The sequence below is a fragment of the Ochotona princeps genome, chromosome 29 (genome assembly GCF_030435755.1).
Source record: "Ochotona princeps isolate mOchPri1 chromosome 29, mOchPri1.hap1, whole genome shotgun sequence".
NCBI classification, from domain to species: domain Eukaryota; kingdom Metazoa; phylum Chordata; class Mammalia; order Lagomorpha; family Ochotonidae; genus Ochotona; species Ochotona princeps.
The window spans coordinates 3,544,923-3,565,454 of NC_080860.1; the positions used below are offsets into that span (position 1 = coordinate 3,544,923).

General features: G+C 55.5%; 1 protein-coding gene across 1 annotated transcript; it reads right to left on the minus strand.

The window, feature by feature from the left end:
- Nucleotides 1-433: 433 nt before the first annotated feature.
- Nucleotides 434-13,005, minus strand: DENR (density regulated re-initiation and release factor). Its single transcript, XM_058656625.1, has 7 exons — nucleotides 12,896-13,005; nucleotides 5,545-5,564; nucleotides 4,942-5,026; nucleotides 3,606-3,689; nucleotides 1,900-2,016; nucleotides 832-971; nucleotides 434-729 (listed from the first exon to the last, which is right to left on the minus strand). Exons 1-7 carry the CDS (start codon nucleotides 12,999-13,001, stop codon nucleotides 685-687), a joined length of 597 nt encoding a protein of 198 aa, XP_058512608.1. The 5' UTR covers nucleotides 13,002-13,005; the 3' UTR covers nucleotides 434-684.
- Between the last annotated feature and the right edge of the window lie 7,527 nt (nucleotides 13,006-20,532).

The following is a 20,532-nucleotide window of genomic DNA, read 5'->3' on the forward strand; positions in this document are numbered from 1 at the left end:
GATCAGTAAAACCATAACAGGGCCCGGCGGCGTGGCCTAGCGGCTGAAGTCCTCGTCTTGAACACACCAGGATCCCATATGGGCGCAGGTTCTAATCCCGGCAGCTCCACTTCCTATCCAGCTCCCTGCTTGTGGCCTGGGAAAGCAGTCGAGGACGGCCCAATGAATTGGGACACTGCACCCACATCGGAGACCTGGAGGAGGTTCCAGGTTCCCGGCATCGGATCGGCGCTCAGCAGCCCGCTGCGGCTCACTTGGGGAGTAAATCATCGGACGGAAGATCTTCCTCTCTGTCTCTCCTCCTCTGTGTATATCTGACTGTAATAAAATGAATAAATCTTTAAAAAAAAAAAAAAAAACCATAACAGAACGTTTCCTGCAAAAAACTATACAGTGTTTTTTCAAAAATTAAAAGCTAAAAAGACAAAGAAAAGTCAGTACCAAATGACCAAAATTTTTTATTGGACTAACTCTATTTCATGCATAAGCATGACAGTCTCCCTTGATCATTAGACTTTGGCAATAAAAAAACGAGCAGCCGTGTACAGAACAGTGAAAACGCTGGCAACGAAGGCAGTCTACAGTCTGACTGTAGGATAAATACATATATTTTAAAAGGCCTCTCTCCCTTTGGCCATATCAGTTCTCAGTTCAGATCATTAAATATAGACAAGCTTTCACAAGTCACTTCTTCACTTCCCCAAGATCTTCGATACTGTCATCATCCACCTAAAAAACACAAACAATTATGTTCCAGGAACTGTGGCGTCAAAGACGGAAACCCGAGTGAGTTGCTATGGCAACTGGACGCCCTGGCCGGCCAGCACTCACCTCCGGCCACTTCTCCTGGATGACGTCGATGATGTCGTCGGTGAAGTCCCCCTGGATGATGATCTCATCCTCCCCCGTGACAGAGGCGCCACAGGAGAACTTCTGCGCAAAAAACCTCTGTGCTTCTTTAAGGTCAATGTCTGTCATGGTTTTTAAAAACAGAAAGAACACGATTGTAATTGGAATCAAAGGTATTATTTCATTCTGAAACTTGACCTGCATTAACAGATGGTGGGAATGGGTTTTGCGTCCTTTCCGGAACAGTAACTACAACTACCACAAACAGGTCTTAGCAATTACATTACATTTTCAAAGTCAAACAAAAGTTCAGTACATGCGAACAGTGCCACACTCCCGACTCTAGTAAGACCATCACCAAGACAGGAACACTTCTGAGCAGCAATAAAATTCCTTCTGGAACAGACACACAGCAGAGAAGCAGACCTCAATACTGCCAGTGTATGTGGTCCAGGGACTGTTGTCATCTGTGTCCCCCCCCCTTGGCCGCCATGCCCACTGGAGACGGGCTGTGCTGCCACCACGCCCACAGAGGACAGTAACAACCCTGGACACGGTGCACACATCCCATTCAGTCCTCCTCAGGTGCCCAAGCAGAAATCCACAAGGGGAAAAGTTACGAGTCCCCTTAACAAAAAAAGACTTTCAACTTCTCCAAAACATGCATTTTCCATTGTCTTTGCAAAAAAGACCTGTGGGGGCCTGGTGCGGTAGCCTAGTGGCAAAAGTCCTCGCTTTGTATGTGCCAGGATCCCATATGGGCGCTGGTTGGTATCCCGGATGCTCCACTTCCCATCCAGCTCCCTGCTTGTGGCCTGGGAAAGCAGTGGGGGACGGCCCAAAGCCTTGGGACCCTGCATCCACGTGGGAGGCCAGGAAAAAGCTCCTGGCTCCTGGCTTTGGATTAGTTCAGCTCCAGATGTGGCCACTTGGGGAACGAATCAGCAGACAGATCTTTCTCTCTCCTTCTGTCTATAAATCTGACTTTCCAATAAAAATAAATAAATAAATACGTAAATAAATTCTCGACACACGTAAGGCTGCACTCACCGAAGGTCGCGAGGCCGCATACTCTGGTCACGTACTTCTTCTTCGCCCGGGGGATCTTGGCTATCGCCACCCTCTGCGGTGCTGTCTTCTTCTTCTGTTTTATCTGACCTCTTCCACCTTTCGTAAGAAACAGTTTAATTACTTTCTTGTTAAATCATTAAAGAATATTACATTTTTAAATTGCTAATTTTCAAAAGGTTTAATTTCCTTTCCTCTTAAACTACCAAAACAAATAAAAAACCCAAAACACCCAAACCCCACAAGCACGGACCCACTGAGAATATGCTGCGTGGCCGTCCCGCACCCTGCGCCCCTGCGGGGACTTGCGGTCTGGCAGCGGGAGCCCAGAGCCAGCACAGCATCCTGATGCCGGCGACAGAGACCCAAAGACAAGGAACGCGCGAGGCCTGCCGAGATCCGACACTGCTCCCTAAACACAGCCAGGTCCGGGAGGACAGAGACCCTTGAAACGTCCAAGGACACTCCAGGGAGAGAGACGAGGGGCTGCATTCAGAAACCACACGTGCCTTGAGTGAAGGGTGCTTCCGGCAACGGAGCAGGTGCCAGAAGAGACGGAGCTGGCCTAGTCACTCAGGGACCAGCACACCAAGTTTTGGTACCTGACTCTGTTGGGAAGAAGGGAAAACTGCCTGAAAGGCAGGACAGGAACGAGGTAGCCACATGGAGGCTTTACAAGATCTCCGCCGTGTGCAGGGGGAGGTGTGAAGACAACAGCCGACCAGAGAGCCACGGGAAGGCTCCTGCTTTCACCAAAAATCTCAGCCAACGCGATGGTGACAGGGAGGAACGAGGCAGAGGAACGGAACCCAGGACGGACGAAGTGGGGGAAAGAGACACCTCGGCCGGTGACAGGCTCAGCTCAGGGCTTAGCAACCAGGCCACCACTGGCAAACAAGGGAAATCGAGGATGCCGAGTCGGACGGGCACTGGCGAGCTCCACTTTGCAAGTGCCACATCTGAGGTGTCCAAGGGGCAGGCACACTTCCAGGGAGCCCACCCTGTCCAGCAGTAGGTGTGAGGATTTTCAGGGTACAGTGGTGGTGGGAAGGCAGGGATGGGACGGTCATCAGGGAGACGCCGCAGGGCCTGGGACAGACACGGACAGCCTGGGAGGAGTGCCGGGATCGGGGAGCAGTGGCGGGCTGGCGCTCTCTGAAGCCACCTGCCTGCCCAGGTCAGGATGGGGAGCCCCACGGAGGGAGCGGGGAGCCCCAGGAGAGAAAGGGGGTGGGAGGGCTGTCTCACAGAAGCCAGCTCAAAAGCCAAGGGCAGGAGTGAGGTAAAGAGGCTTTGCGGAACTTCTTTCTTTTTCTTTTAAATATGCAAAGTCTTGAAATAGCTGGCCTGCTAATTTGAATAAAAAGGGAAAGTGACGATGAAGAGAAGGGCTGGGCAGGATGCGGAGCCTGGGCAGCGAGTCCGGGATGAGCAGGACCAGGACACCCTGCAGCTGTGCAAGCTTCCGGCGGAGCCTGGAGCACACGTGCTCAGCCTGTGCCCGGCACACACGGCACGCTGGCTGCCTGCTCTCACGCACACTCCAGGCAAGCAAGCAGGTTTTCTGCATGAAGTGCAAACCGTACCAACACAGTGATGGCCTGAGAACATGCCAGCCACGGGCGACCCGCTCCACCATCGCAGCCTCCCCTCACAGGGAAGGCGTGTGAACTGAACGCCGACCTCACCTCTCTTCTGCTTTTTCTTCTCCTCTTCCTCCCCCGCAGTGCCTTGACCCTCAGTGATCCCAGCTTCTTGTTTGGGTGAATTTTCTAGAGAAAAAGTGAAATTCGAAAGCATCAACATCATTTCATACCAACATTAAGGAAAGCAGTTTCACATATAAAGTGCTGTGAGCACCAACAAGTGAGCATGGCGTGTGTAAAGCGAATGACAACCTCACCACCACCTTCCTGCCACACCCACGTGACGGCGACCGGAGGTGAAGCCTGGCACTGAGGGCGAGGACACGGCACACAGCACGACAGCCGGTTCCCTTCCTCACCTCCTCTTCCAATTCCAGCTACACCATAAAGTCACGGTTTCCTTCCATGTGTATTTATTTATTTACATTTATTTATTTATTCTGAAAGTCAGAGACCAATCATCCTCTGGTTTACTTCCAAATGCCTGCAATGGTCGCAACTGGGGCAGGCCAAGCCAGAAGCCAGGAGCTCATCCAGGACTCCCCGCTGGTGGCAGGGACCGCGTCCCTGAGCCATGACCCGCTGCCTTCCAGGGTGTCCACTGGGGAGTCCACGCCAGGCACCCCCAGTGGTGCTCAAGACCAAGACACAGCTCGGCTGTGGCACTGTAACAGCATCCTCAGACACCAGCCCTGAAGCAATGCCCATCTGGGATGCCGGCAGAGCAGCCAGTAACTGCTCGGCCACGATGCTGGCCCCATTTACTCACACAGTGAAGGGACGCTGCGGAAACACCATGCTCACACTCTTCTGCCCACATCCTCTGCAGCTCGTCACGTCACTAAGTCACAGTGAGGACCTGGCCTACAAGGCTCCCTCACGAGGTGCAGTCCTGGGGCCCACACTGTGGATGAGCATCCCGTATCAGCGCCACTGTGAGTCCCGGCTGCTCCACCTCCCATCCAGCTCCCTGCTTGGGGCCTGGGAAGGCAGTCAGGGATGGCTGGCTGCCTGCTTTCTGGGTCTCCCACCTGGGTACGGGATCCCAAGGCTTTGGGCCGTCCTCCATTGCTTTTCCAGGCCACAAGCAGAGAGGTGGATGGGGAAGTAGAACAGCCAGAATTAGAAACGGCACCATTTGGGATCCCAACACATACAAAGTGAGAACTTTAGCCACTAGGCTACTGCACTGGGCCCAGCCACTTTTTCAGTAAGAAAAGTTGATACTTGGACCCACAGTGTCCCAGAAAACTTGAACAGTTTTACAGAGTTTAGCATTATTCTTCAATGTCCCACTGAAGGACAATGCCCCAGCCTTTAAATCATGCCAGCTACGCATTCACTTCAGGTGCAAGTTGATGAAAGAAGATGTTCTTACCTACGGTGAGCTTTGCGAATTCATTTGGGAAATTCTTCTCCAACCACTGTCTGCATTTGGCCACATCAGGCATGTACTCACAGTACTGGCAGGGGACAAGGGGCAGAGTCACCATGAAGCAGCCGCAATCAACACATCTTAACCAAAATCACCTTCTATATTTTCTATATAAAGAACGGTAAGCCTGACCAGTGCCTGCTGACCCCTCACGTCATGAGGATTCCCCGTGCGAAGCGGTGAGTGCGGACGGGTTAGACACGGCCTCGTGGGGCAGCACAAGGTACCACCGAAGGAAAGGCAGACAACGCCTCCCGCAGGACACGCCCGCTCCCTCCCCGACACGCACACGTGGACTGTGGCTCTCAGGTCACTCTCCCCAGCCGACTACTCATGAATTTCAAGCCATGCCGCAAAATAAAAAAGGTGTGCATGTGTAATTCAACGTCCAAAGAAAAGAATTTGAGACCATAAAGTGAGTCTAAAATTATAAAAGGTTGAAACTCTAGATAGAAGAACATATAGTTCTCAACCTAGCTTTACATTCAAGAATGACTTCAACACAGAAGCTGAAAAGAAGAAAAAAAAAGATATCAAATTACTGACCTCTGTTGGTAGCGAACAGACTGGGGAGGGAAGAGAAAAGATCATTAATATCAAACACAAACACAAAGGCTCATCACTGCTTCTCTGCTTAACGACTACTCCGCTGCCCGTTTTCCTGATATTTTCAGCACCGCTACTGTAACATTTGAGGGAAGGGACACTGAGTCAGGCCAGAGCCCAGGTGTCACAGGGAAAGCCGTTGCTGGTGCCACCTGCACCCTGCAGGGCGGCTCCCCTCCCACCCAGCTCCTGGGACGTGCCTGAGAAAGCAGCAGGTGGCCCAAGTCCTGGGCCCTGCACCCACACAGGAGGCCCAGAAGAGGTTCCTGGCTCCTGATCGGCCCAGTTCCCGCACCTGCAGCCATCTGGAGAGTAAACAGAAATGGAAAATTCTCCCTCTTTCAAATAAATAGTTCCATCTCTTAAAAAAAATGATACATTGGGCCTGGCGGCGTGGCCTAGCGGCTAAAGTCCTCGCCTTGAACACACCGGGATCCCATATGGGCGCAGGTTCTAATCCCGGCAGCTCCACTTTCCATCCAGCTCCCGGCTTGTGGCCTGGGAAAGCAGTCGAGGACGGCCCAGAGTGCTTTGGGACCCTGCACCCGTGAGGGAGACCTGGAGGAGGTTCCTGGTTCCCGGCATAGGATCGGCACAGCACCGGCCCGTTGTGGCTCACTTGGGGAGTGAATCATCGGACGGAAGATCTTCCTCTCTGTCTCTCCTCCTCTCTGTATATCTGACTTTGTAATAAAGTGAATAAATCTTTAAAAAAAAAAAAAGTAAATAAAAATTGCCCATACCCAGTATTTTAAAAAAAAAGATGATACATTTTTAAACTTCTAAAAAATATTTATTTATTTTTTTTATTGGAAAGGCAGATTTATACAGAGAAGGAGAAACAAAAGATTTCTGTCCGCTGGTTCACTCCCCTAGTGGCCACAATGGCCGGAGCTGAGCCAATCCAAAGCCAGGGGCCAGGAGCTTCTTCTGCGTCTCTCAGTTGGGCTTAGGGTCCCAAGGCTTTGGGCCGGGATGCGAACCGGTGCCCATATGGGATCCTGGCATGCGCAAGGTGAGGATTTAGCCACTAGGCTACTGCACTGGGCCCTAACTAGTTCTCTTCTAAAGGCACGTGACTGCTCAACTGACGTGTCTGTTAAAGCATCATTAAACCAGACTATCTCGTATCTTCCACACCTCATCATAGCTTTTTCAGTGGGTCTGAAACGAAGATAACATGAAATAACCCCTCACACAACACAGCCTGAGTGGAGCCAGTCATTTCTTTTGATTGCTTTCCCAAAGTAGACACTGCTTTTTACTCACACTCGCACATCGGTGCATTGCAGCACTTTCCCACCACCAACATACTTTTTTTTTTCAAAGATGTATCTATTTTTACTGGAAAGGCAGATTTACAGACAGAAAGAGAAACAGAGAGGAAGATCTTCCATCTGCTGATTCACTCCCCGGTGGCCGCAGCTGCCCCATACAAAACTGGTATGTTCGGCTCTCCATTCTCTCTTGCAATGACCACCAGGGTCGCTCCGGAGCCCTCAAAATTAGATCAGAGAGCGGGCAGTAAGGAAAGCTTAGAACAGACATGAAAAGTCAGCTTGGACCATATACCTCCTAGGTTGGACACAAAGATCAGTTACTCCTCACTAAGGTACTGAAGATTTCTCTGTACACCCCTCCTAAAACTGCTCTGCACCCCAATTGTTAACATATGGCTTGTTAGAGTTATAAACCTGTTTGGACTATCCTAAAATTCGCGAAGTTCAGTAAAAATCATGCTTGAAAACTATAAGCTGCTAAATATAAAAAATGAAAATAGACATGAGACAGCTGAGTAGTACCCTATAACCATTTTAAGGTTTATAGCAGCCGGCTGTGTATGTACTAAAATTGAGATGTCAAGGAAGTAGTTACAGCATGTGGTTAAAGAACTTGCATTTTCTAACATATTGGTCACTCAATACCAGGTTAATTAACTTCATGATGTTGTTAATTTTGATGTTTCTTCCTGTTGTTGAAGTTGTGTAGTGGTATCTCATTGGAGGGACGATATCCTGCCAGCTCCACTTTCAGACCAAGGATGGTCTCCCAATGAAACTGCTGAATTTATCTGGACAATGAGATGCTGGACTCCCCGTAAGGTCCATGCCCGCAATGAAGGAGTCATGACTGGTTATGAACTGTACTACTGCAACAATGTGGAGGAATTCAGCAGGGGAATCAGAGTCTATGAAACTGTGCCAGAAAATGAAAAAAATTAAAAAGCTGGCGCTGCAGTGTGGTGCAGCAGTTAAAGCTGCCACCTGTAACACCAGCACCCCACACAGGAGCCCAACGTGCCCAAGCTGCGCCACTGCCTTTTTTTTGTTTTTTATTTATTTTTATTGGAAAGGTGGATATACAGAGAGGAGAGACAGAGAGAAGGATCTACCACCCGCTGGCTCACACCCCAAGTGGCTGCTGCAAAGGCTGGAACTGAGCTGATCAGGAGCCAGCAACCTCTTCTGGGTCTCCCACACGGGTGCAGGGTCCCAAGGCTTTGAGCCGTCCTCCACTGCTTTCCCAGGCCACAAGCAGGGAGCTGGGTGGGAAGTGGAGCTGCCGGGGATAGAATTGGCGCCCATATGGGATCCTGGCGTGTTCAAGGCGAGGACCCTAGCCGCTAGGCCACGCCGCTGGGCCCGTGTCCCATTCTTAAAACAATATGCTACCTGTCGTCCTAGAGATCTGACTCAGTCACCACTCCCCAAGAGGGCCGGCCAGGACCAGAGAAAACGCACTGAGCTGTCACGTGATTGGCCCCATCTTCCCGGCCCGCACCAAGGGCTCACACTGATGCAGGGTGACGAGCACAAGGCAGGGACCCTGGCCTGGCACACATACATTATACATCAGGTATTTGAAATCAATCACTGGAAAATTTCTATGATCAGAATTCAAGATAGAGCAAAATGAAAAGACATGGAAAGAAAACGGGTTGACTACAATTCCACACGTGCTTTGGGGAGGAGGAGGACACGGAGTGGCGGGAGGTGGAGCCCCCGGCCCTGTGGGGAAGCCAGGGTCCCTCCTCATCTCAGATCCGTCTCCAGTCACCCCCACAATCACGCAGGTCCTGCCTGCTTTCCTCCAAGATGCCTCCACCTGGCTGTGTGCCAACAAGCCTGGGGTAGAGCACCCCGAACCCGAAGTCTGCCACTTGACTGTGGTGGCCAGTCCCCCTCGGGCACTCGCCTCCTGCTTCCTCTATCAGCCGCTGTCCTACCAGGTCATCCAGCCGCCCCCGCCCCCAGGAAGACCTTCCCCAACGCCCCCTCCGTAACTCGGCACGCAGACTCCTGCTGTCCCGCCCTCCATGCTCGCCGCTCCACCACCCAGGCCTGCACTGGTGTGCCTGCTTTAAACCTGAGCTTTTAACGTCTTGAACATGAACCTCACTCCTTACAATTCAGAACTTCATCTTCAATACAACCAGAACAGTATTTCATCGGGTGTAAAAATTAAACAACATGCAGAAACCCAAGCTCCACTGGGAGCACCTGGCTTCCTGGTCCCGGCCAGGTGGCCCTGCCTCGTGCCCGCAGCCGCCTGAGTGTCTACAGGAGACAAGCCAGGAGCGCCCAGAACAGTCACACCTGACTCAGGCCTGTACAGCAGCCCGGAGCCAGCGGGGCACCTGCTGGGCCAGTCCCTCGCCTCCCGCCGGCAGCTTTCTGAAGGGGGGGCGGACAGGCAGTGACCCACCGCACTCTTTCCTTAGGTGGTCTGAGGGTCCCCTCTTCCAGAAGCACTTCAACACTACAGCGCTGCTTTCAAGTTTTAATAAAACGTGTCTTCCCTTCATCCTACCCATCTCAACACTCTAATCTCTCTTCTACCTTCTCTCAAACGTTCACTGCTCACTGAACCCTTCCTTCATTGTGTCTCGTGTCTCGCATGGCTTGGCCAGTAAGCCAGCCGCGCTCAGCTCGCAGCCCGCAGCCAGATCCCCTGCGGCTACCTTCCCAGGTCAAAGCCGCCGTGCCAGCGTATCCTGCTTGGTCCAGGTCACATTCCCACTGCTTTTCCTCAGGGATCCCGAAGGACAACCCAACCGGAAGACATGGGACTGCACTCACACTCCGTGTCTGGCACCCGTGGCCCTGCTGTCACTGTCACCTGTGTCTCCCTGTGGTCACATCCCAGCACTCTCTGTGTAGGCTGCAGAGAGAGGCAGGGCCACCCGCCAATGTCTGCCCACCACAGGGCTGAGCCCAGCACCAGGGACTTGCTAAGAACTCTTGGCCTTGGGAAAGTGTCGACTCCCCATGAGGCAGACCCGGCAATGCAAGCACCCTCCCTGGCGAGCACTAAGAAACGCTAACGCCGGGGGAACAGTCGAGGGAACACGAAGAAGCATTTCCACACCAGTGGAGGCCTGCGCCGTGCCGGACAGGGCCCGGTGGACAGAAAGGACCTTGTGACAGCATCTGCCTCACACTGGTACCCCGAGTCCCCGAGGACACAGGAATCACACCTCGTCCTTCACTCCCACCAGCTGTTAAAATTCAGATATTCTCTCGAAGGCCAGCGTTGTGGCACAAAGGGTACAGGTCACCTGAGCCGCAGGCATCCCACGAGCCCTGGAGTTGACTGCTTTCCCAGGCCCAAGCAGGCAGTTGGATGGGGAGCAGGGCAGCTGACGCGTGAACTGGCGCCCACATGGGATCCTGGTGCTTACAAGTGAGGACTTATCCACTGAAACATTGTGTCAGGCCCAAGATTTATTCATTTTTATTGGAAAGGCAAACTTACAGAAAGATCTTCTATCTGCTGCTTTACTCCCCAAGTAGCTGTCAACAGCCAGAGCTGAGACAATCTGAAGCCAGGGGCCCGGAGCCTCCTCCAGGCCTCTCACATGGGTTTAAGGGTTCCAAGGCTTTGGGCCATCCTCTACTGCCCTTCCAAGCCATAAGCAGGGAGCTGGATGGGAAGCAAAGCAGCCAGGATAGGAACCAGCAACCATATGGGATGTTGGCACTTGTAGGTGAAGGATTAGTCAGTTGAGCCATCACGCCAGCCAAGAAAGATCTTTTTTTAAAAAAGTTCACAAAAATGGGCCCAGCACAATAGCCTAGTGGCTAAAGTTCATGCTGGGATCCTATATTGTCGGTTCTAATCCCGGCCACCCCACTTCCCATCCAGCTCCCTGCTTGTGGCCTGGGAAAGCAGTTGAGGACGGCTCAAAGTCTTGGACCCTGCACCCGTGTGGGAGACTTGGCTCCCACTTCAGATTGGTGTAGCTATGGCCATCGCGGCCACTTGGGGAGTGAATCATCGGACAGAAGCTCTTCCTCTCTGTCTCTCCTCCTCTCTGTAAATGACTTTCCAGTAAAAATAAACAAACCTTTTATTAAAAAACAAAGTTGATAAAAAGTGTAACAGGAACCTGTATCGTTACTAACTTTCCTAACAGCAGAATCCCCCTGGGATCTTTCCCGGCCTCTCTCCTGGTCTCAGTCACACAGCCCTGGTCCTGACTGCCGAGCTGTCTCTGCAGCCAGTGGTACCCTGACTAGCTGCCCCGTGGGAAGAGACACGATGCCCTAACTGGCAAAGGAGCCCCTGCCCGTGTGCCAGGCAGGGCGCCCTCAGCCTTCCAGCTCTTCCCTTTGAAGGGTGACCTCCACCCACCTGCTCTGTGCCCAGCATCCACCTGCTCCGTGCTGAGCCCCCTCCCTCCCTCTTAGGCGCTCCTTGGGTCTCCACGCGCAGGTGCGGTGCTCGCTCCTCGTTGCTGTGCTCCACCCCAGTGCACCCCATGCCCGTCTGCTCATCTCTCAGGGTCTCTGAGGGGACCCTCCTATCCCCCAGTTCACACAGCACCAGCAAAGGGCAGGCCAGGGTTTAGCCTTGGTCTGCAGGGTCTACACAGTGTCTCCCAGCAACAACCCCAGCCTACCTATCCTGGTCTCCCGCTTAAGTCCGACTCCACTTCCTCGACAACTTCCCACCTCCTATCAAACAGCTGTCCTCTGTCCTGAACTATTCAGTTACACAACTTCAAAAAGTTCACTGAGGGCCTGGCAAGGTGCAGGGCCAGCCAGCGCCTGCACGGCCAGCAGCCTGCTCCCACCCGCCTGGCTTCGGACCCAGGTAAGGCAGCAGACCCGTCCACATGGCCGCGCGGCACGGCCTCCCCGGCGTTCAGCCGGGCCTGGCTACGCGGCCATCTGCAGGGTGATCCAGTGGATGCAACATCCCTTTCCTTCCTCACCCCCTACTGTTCTATCTTCCAAATAAACAAACGAGTAAATCTTCAACAAAAAAGACCATGAGCTCCTCAAGGAGAAAACACTGTGATTAAATGGAAGCTGTGCTAATACTTACTAGATTAGTAAGGCTATAATATATAATAAACTAGAGCAGACTGAAACATCACACTAATCATAATAAAACGTTCATTTCCAGTGAGGAGGAGTTTGCCTGGACTGTCCTCAGGCCACAACCATTGGCGGACAAGATCCAGGGCAGCCACGGCCCGAACTACAGGTGCCTGTCCCTCTGTAGGCGCCAAGCTTTCCTAACCACTCATGTCCCTGGGACCCCCTTCTGCCTGCCCCCTCCCGATCCCCCAGGAAGCTGCTTGCTTGCACCCTCTGGCTTGACGAAACCCTTTCCACCCCACCACATGGAACGCCCCTCCAGGCCAAGGAGCAAGACCCCATGGCGGGCCCAGTGGCGTGGCCTAGCGGCTAAAGTCCTCGCCTTGAACGCCCCGGGATCCCATGTGGGCGCCGGTTCTAATCCCGGCAGCTCCACTTCCCATCCAGCTGCCTGCTTGTGGCCTGGGAAGGCAGACGAGGACGGCCCAGGGCATTGGGACCCTGCACCCGCGTGGGAGACCGTTGAATCATCGGACGGAAGATCTTCCTCTGTCTCTCCTCCTCTCTGTATATCTGACTTTGTAATAAAATAAATAAATCTTAAACAAACAAACAAAAATAGTCGAGGAATTATTATAAAAGGACCCCATGGCACCGGCTGAAGTCCCTTAGCCCACATCCCATCAGAGCTCCGCCAAATCCCAAAAATGGACTGGGGCTAGGGGTCAGGGCACCGGCCTCTGGCTCCTGGCTCCTGCCAACGCCACCCGAGGCAGCAGGGCAAGGCTCAAGCACTAGGCCGTGACATGGGACACCAGGACTCGGGGACAGAACCAGCGGACAGAAGCCATTGTCTCATTTCACTCTGCCTTTCAAATAACAAGAAAATTATGACGGATGGACTAAGTGTGTAAGGGTCCCCAGCTGGGTCACGGCCAGCCACAGCCGCCGCTCCCTGCACTTGCCTCCACAGTACAGGACGCGCAGTGGGTAATCGCCGTCGGGCTTGGCGTTGTTTCTGGGGTCTCCTCGGCAGTCGGCACCTCCGGATTCAGAAATGTCTGAAGCCATTGCCCAAGCCTGTGGGCAAAGGAAAGCACGTGACTTCAGCCCTCTGTACCCAGAGCCCCCGAAGGGGCTGCGTCCAGGGGCTGCGTCCCCTCCCCCTCCTGCATGAAGCCCTCCAGCCCAAGGCTGCCTCTGCTCTGTCCACAGAGCGGCATCCACCTGATGTACGGGTCAGGAGTGGACAGGCAGGAAGGATGAGGGAGATGGGGTACAGGAGCCAGAGACGGGGCACGGGTGGGGTGGGGGACGCGTGGCTGAGCCCTGAGACTGGGGTGAGGTGGGGGACGAGTGGCTGAGCCCTGAGACTGGGGGTGAGGTGGGGTGGGGGGACGCGTGGCTGAGCCCTGAGACTGGGGGTGAGGTGGGGGGACGCGTGGCTGAGCCCTGAGACTGGGGGTGAGGTGGGGGAACGCGTGGCTGAGCCCTGAGACTGGGGGTGAGGTGGGGGACACACTGCTAAACCCACAGACTGGGGGTGAGGTGGGGGACGCGTGGCTGAGCCCACAGACTGGGGTGAGGTGGGGGGACGCGTGGCTGAGCCCACAGACTGGGGTGAGGTGGGGGGACGCGTGGCTGAGCCCACAGACTGGGGGTGAGGTGGGGGACGCGTGGCTGAGCCCACAGACTGGGGGTGAGGTGGGGGACGCGTGGCTGAGCCCACAGACTGGGGTGAGGTGGGGGGACGCGTGGCTGAGCCCACAGACTGGGGGTGAGGTGGGGGACGCGTGGCTGAGCCCACAGACTGGCCGACAGGTCTGGGGGCTGGGGTGAAGAGGCCTTGGGAAGCGGGCAGACACCCGAGGAAGGCTCCGGAGCCCAGCAGGCAGGGGCGCGCGGCGGCTGCACGCCCAGGGAGGGGCAGCGAGGACCGGGCATGGCAGGGGGCGGGGCGGCCGGAGCCTCGGGAGGCAGGGGAGCAGGCCGGGGCAGGCCGGGGCAGGAGGCGGGAGGGCACTGGGGGGTGCCCGGGCCCGAGGCGGAGGCGCCCCCCGGGGTCAGCGCTGGGGCCCTCGGCCGGGGGTGTGGGGCCGCCCGGCCCGGCCCCCTTTCCCCTCAGCTCGCTCCACACTCTCCACGAGCTTCTGGGACGCGGGGGAGGCGCGAGGGGTCGTTACCCAGGCGGTCGCACAGCCCTCGGCCGCCTCCGCTCCCCGCCGCTACCGCCGGCTCCAGCGACACATGCGACTCCTCTTCGCCGGCCAGGGCCGCCCCGAGCGCCCGGCTGCCAAGGCGCGTCCCGCGAGACCATGGGCGCTTCTCGCGAGAGGCAGGCCGCCGCCGGGGCGGATGTCGCGAGAAGCCTGGAGGAAGCGGGGAGAGGCGGAGCGGCAGGAGGGAGCATGCGCAGCCGCCGCCGGGAGCGCGGCCAGCAGGTGGCTCTCGCTGCCTGCGGGAGGCCCCGGGCCCCGGCTGGCGAGGGCGCGCGGGAGGCGGACGCCGGCCGGCCGCGCACCTGAGTCAGCCCTGACTCCCTGTGAAGGCGCCCGGGGAGCGGCTGCCCGGCGTCTGGGGGACATCCTGGAGCCCTGACTAACCGCCACGTGCAGGGCAGGTCGCTCGGCGGAGATGGCGGGTGGATGAGGCGTTTGATCTCTCCCTGTTGGAGAGTCATCAAGACGGTGTGGACCGCCTCTCTCGTCCCCTGAGGCTCCCCACCTCAGGACGGACCCGGGCTTTGTCTGGCGGGGCAGGGCAGTAGTGACCAACAGTAAGAGCTGCGGACACGGTGGAGGCCGCTCTTTTGTTTTGGCCTCCACGTGCACCCACAGGTCTAGCCCCTTCTGCCATGTGGGAGACGCAGATGGAGTTCCAGGCTCCTGACTTGGGGCCGGCCCAGCCCAGGCTCCTAACCATTTGAGGGGTGAACTAGCACATGCAGGATCTCGCCCTGTAACTGCCTCCCAAGTAAATAAAATTCATCTGTTCCAGAAAATTACAGGTCACCCCGCCCCCTGCCCACACACGAGTTCTACTTAACATTTGTGGAAGAACAGCCCGCGTTTCCACCAAAGCATGGTTGGTTCCGATCAGATCACTGTAACTGTTGACACCCAAATCCCCCTATGGACCAGGGGCCACACTCCTGAGTGCAGGTGGTCTCCCAGCGCATGCCAGGACACTATGGGCCAAGACACCTAGCTCCTGTTCTCACTGGTAAACCTGGCCGCGCTAACTCAGTCTCAGCTATGTCAGTGACTTAACCCTCAGCGGCTGCCTGTGACCAGGGCGCCTTTCCCCAATTCCCAGCGGACACCGGGGAGGCCCAGGGGCGGCGCTGCCAGATACTCACGTGTACTGAAGGTCACACAGCCAGTGAAACCCCTCATACATCCCCAATTCCAGCATGTCATGCGTTGGGGTGCACGGCGAGGGTGGAGTTGTAGCGTTGAGCCATGGTGTTGTTGGCACCCTCTTGCTGTTCTAGGGGTGCAGACAACAGCGATGGCATCTTGGGCGTGGAGAAGTATGGCTGTGTGGCCAGCCTGGTGTCACAGACCGAAGCCTCCAGATGCACTTCCACCCTTCTCCTATCCCTGGGCTCACGGAGGCTTGCCCTGGTAGACGCTACCATGTTGGGGTTCAGTCCCTGCCCACCCAGTCCCTGGCTGGGGGTGGACACGGCTGCCTTCGGCCAGAGCCCCCCCACCCCTCATCCTGCAGGGTCCCCTCTGCTCCCGGACTGCGTTTCTGCTTTCTGGGTGAGGGCTCCAGACACAACTGACCCAAGAGCCACACTGGGGCTTCCCTTCTACTCCGGGCGCTTGGGTGCTGATGGGATGGGGTCAGGGCAGAGGCATAAAGGAGGTGTCTCAGCAGTGGCTACTTGCCAGGAAGCCAGCCCCCTGCTCTACAGGAAGCCACATGTCTGACTGATCGCATCTCGCCATCGGCTAGTGAACACACAGGTGTGTTCTAGTGGAAGCCTGGCGGTAGATGTGGCATCCCTAAGTCAGTAGCCCTACCTAACCCAGCCCTGGGTGAACGGTTCGTCTTTGAGCTGAGGTTGGAGAGGGGCGGGTGACCACACCCCGGCAATGGGGCACTGCTCCCGGAAGAAAGAACACAGGGCAGGGGTCCGTGCCAGGCAGCCTCATACCACAGCTGCCACATTCCATTCCAACTCCTTTGACTCGCCCTGGGCAGGGGGCACAGGAGGTGCTTGGGTGAGGCCGACCTCACTAGCAGATGCCCAGCTACAAGGCTCCCTGGGCGTCACAAGCAGCTGAGGGACCCCCTGCAGGCTGAGGTGCTGGGGGACTCCTGTGAGACATTGAAACAGGCACCAAGGGACCACTTGGGGAGTTTGTGAGTTGTAGAGAAGCTGTAGCAAGGTTTCTAGAAATGCCAAAGGATCCTGCCCAGGGAGCCACCGGTGGTCCCGGCACTGTGGACACCATGGCCCTGACTGCACACACCTGCTGGGGGGTGTGGGGGGCGGACACATTTTTAGAGTCTCCTTGGAGCTGGTTTCCATCCTCCTATGGACTCTTGTAATAATGAAAGAAAGAAACACCATCTTGGTCTTACTGCACAAGAACCATGGCTTTATGTTTTCAATATTTATCATCTAATGGAATCCAAATTAAAACCCAAGGCCTCACATTAAACACACACACAGCCACCTGGCCTTTCTTTTTTCTCTCTGGCTGGACCCTGAAGCCAAGGCGGCAGGTGCCACGGGAATCCCACTGCTGCGGACGCTGGCAGTCTGGAGTTCCTCAGGCTGCTGATCTGCGCGCACCTGAGCCAGCGTTTGCTCCCCGTGCTGTGTGGAGCCGCCGCAGCGTCAGCTCCCAACACCTCTCCACTCCTGGGCATCCCTCCCTGTGTTCAGGCTACCGCTGCTGGCCTCCAGGTCGTGTTCCTAAGTGCCCTTCCAGGAAAGCTGGTGTGTCTGTGAAGGCAGGAGGGAGGCCGAAGCCCCAGTGGCACATGCCTGCAGGGGACAGCTGAAGGCCTGGGTAGCTGAAAGATGGAGGGGAAATAGTGTTGCAAGACCGGTCATTCACACAAAGCGTGGAGGAAGAGGTCCTTCTGGCAACCGACTTTCTGAGAAGTCTCCTCTTGACAAGAATCACACACAGGGTTGGTGGGGCTGCTGCCAGGAGAGGAAACTCTGTGGCCAAGGAGGCTGGGTTTCCATTCCTGCTCCGCAGGCTGGATCCGGGCACAGCCTGACGCTTCCTCCTCCAGGGAGCTGGCTACACAGGTCCCAAGCCTCAGAGATGGGAGGGGGGAGGAAAGAGGAGAACTGCAAGGGCAGAGGAAAACCAGGGTGCCAGCTTCACAAGGAGTGCAGCCATGACATCTGACAGGGCCTGCACTCTTGCTCCCCCAAGCTCCCCTGGAAGGCAGCGAGGGGGAAGGGTCAGGCACAGCCAAGCTGCAGGCAAACCAACCTGTTCTTTCTCTCAGATCCACCCTTGTCGCCGCCCAGGACCAACGCGGACACACCTGTTCTGCCACAGGAGGCCCATCGATGTTCAGTGCAGAGGAGGACTTGCCAGGAGACCTGGGTCAGGATGGGGCGGGCACTGGGCCAGGTCAGGTGGAGGAACCCGTTTGCCTGGACAAGCCGAGAATACTCCTCCTGTGAGGAACCCAAAGTCTGCACCTCTTGGGTCGCCTTAGGATCATTATCCTTGTTAAATCTTGATTTATTTGAAACGCAGAGAGACAGAGAGATCTCCCACCTACTGGTTCACACTCCAGATGCCCACGACACTTGATCGGGGTCTCCCACATAGGTGCAGGGTCCCAAGGCTTTGGGCCTTCCTCCGCTGCTTTCCCAGGCCACAGGCAGGGAGCCGGATGGGAAGTAGAGCAGCCAGGATTAGAACCAGCGTCCAAATCCCAGAGCTTGCAGGGGGAGGATTAGCCTGTTGAGCCTCACTTAAGGTCCTGTGCAAGTTGCTTCTTAAGATTATGACTCAGTGTACTCCAAGTGTCATAGCGCCTGCAGTCCTTGGTGTCCCCAGCAGCCAATCACCGTCCTGGTTCCCCACAGCTCTACCGAGCAGTTGCAGTGGACCACGGCCCTTAAATCCCTGGGAGCCAGCGGCCCTTCCCTGGCTTTTGAAACTAGTGCTTTAGAACATGTCCTGCAACAGCGGAGCCTTCCTTGTGAGAGCCCCAGCCCGGTCAGGGTGACACTGGGTCCTGCCATCAAGCCCCCAGCCCCAACCCCCACAGCCTCAGCTGCCTCCAGGGCTCTGTCCTCCCCAGGAAGAAACAAACCAGTACAAAGAAAAACAGAGGATGACTCACCCTCCAGCTGGGTCCATGCTCCCTCCTCCCTTGCTCAGGTATCTGGAGTCACCCCAGGAGCAGGTGTCTCTGGAGGGAAAGGCCAGGCCCAGGTGGGGAGGCAGGCATTGGAGGGCAGGGGCTCCGACCCAGGACATGGCTAGGGTTTGGTGGGGGGAGTGGGAGGAGGTGAGGAATAGACTTCTGGAACCTGGCAGGGGGAGCACAGCGGTTCCCACATCTCAGGGAGAAGGATATTTGGGGTGACCTGTTCCCTCAGGCTCAGGAAGTTGAGACAGAAACCCAGGCAGGTTCTGAGGAGGTGGAGCGACGGAGGTGGTCCCCAAGGATAGTCTCCTCCCTGGAGGTGTCCTTCTGGCCTGTCACAGAGCAAGGCAAAGGGTCGTCTCAGGGCATGGGTACATGTTGCATGCAACATGGCACAGGCATAGGGAGGGGGCATGGTGCCTGCTGTATGTGACGCGGGGCGCAGGGAGGAGAGATTTGGGAGGCAGGAAGTAGCGTCCCTGAGTGTGCCAGGTGGTTAACACCATATCATAGGTGTAATGAAACAGTGGGGTAACTGAGGACATTGGTTGGTGCTAGATCCACTCCACTCAACTCCGTGCTCAGGACTGCACTGGGGACCCACGTGCCTGGGCATGCCTGGGGTTCTGGGCCCCTCTGCACTGGATCCCAGTGTCCTGCTATTGCACCCTCTGGGAGACACCAGAGGGAGGTTTGCCTACCCACACAGGAGACCTGGATAGTCTTGGCCTGGGTGGGAGTCAGACATGGTGGCCTGTGCTGACCACTCCCTGTGTCTGATGAAGACTTGCGAGAGGAAGACGTGTCAGTTTCCAAAGCATCAGTACTTGAGGGTGTCATATTACCCCTGTGCCTTGCCGAGAGAAAGAACGCTGGGAAGAGAAAACTGTGTGCCTGGGCCGAGGGCCGGCAGGACTCCCAGGTGACCTCGGGGGCGGGTGGGGTGTGGACTTGAGGAGAAGCCAGTGGCACCAGTCTGGGGTCTCGCCTCTCCTCCTTCACACCTGCCACCAGTCCTTGGCTGGCTGAGTTCAAGGTCCACCACAGAACCATGAAGTGCAGCATGGGCTTGTCTCATTGCTCCTGGTTCCTGGACATGAACTCCAAATCAAAACAAAACAAAACAAAAATTTTCTTGAAACACCCTCTAAGGCTTTTATTATTATTATTAAGACAGAGATCTATAAACAGATCTTCTATCTGCTCGTTCACTCTCCCAATGCCGGTCACAGTCAGGGCTGGACCAGGTGGAAGCCACGAACCTGGCGCTCCACCAGGCGGTCACTTGCTGCCTCCGGGATGCAGCCTTACCGGAAGTCCTGCGGCAAGTGGAGCGGGATGTGAACGCAGGCCCTTGGACATCGCCAGGGCATCACCAGCCCCACCCACGGCAAAGCCCACCATGCACCTCCCCATCTAGGCCACCTGAACCCGGATCGGATTGTCCCTGGCTGTGAGCCATGAGTCTGCCTGCGACTGTAGGAACCGTCTTTAGGTTCGCCCCTTTGCTGGAGGGCATGTGTTTTCCTGGGGTGAGTGGGTAACCAAGAGGAGATGCCAGACTTAGGGGACTCCATAGCACCAGGAAGGCACACAAGGTAAGGAAGACCACATGGTCCAGGCCGGCAGAGAGACCCCGAGGCACACGGAACTTCATGCTTGAATTTCTCTGTGTTGATTTGTTTTCACTTCTCCTGAATCATATCTGCTAGTTTTGGTATGCAAGGAATAAGATAAGAATAATAATAGTAAGAATAAGAATAAACCCTGGAAAGATTCCTGGGCAACTACTCATCCCGCATCACTCATCACGGACATTTGGGCTCAATCCTGCCAGAACTCACCCTATTTACAGAAACACATGAAGACACGTAACTGCACAGACACAGGGCTGGGCCGCAAGGCTCCCTGGCAAATGGCTCGATTACTTCACTATATGTCACAGGGCACTTCCGTGACAAGTCACCCATTGTCTCAGTGTGTGACAAACACATCTAATGCAAAGTGTTCCTATTAGCCCTGTTGAAGTGTATAGTTCAGGGGCGTTAGCACATGCACATTTTAAAAAAAAAATTATTTTCATTTGAAAGGCAGACTTACAGAGAGAAAGAAAGACAGACAGAGAGAGAGAGAGAGAGAAATATTCCATCACTGGTTCACTGCTTAAAATGTCTATAAAAGCTGGAGCTGAACTAACCGGAACCCAGAAGCTAGGAGCTTTTTCTGGGTCTCCAATGTG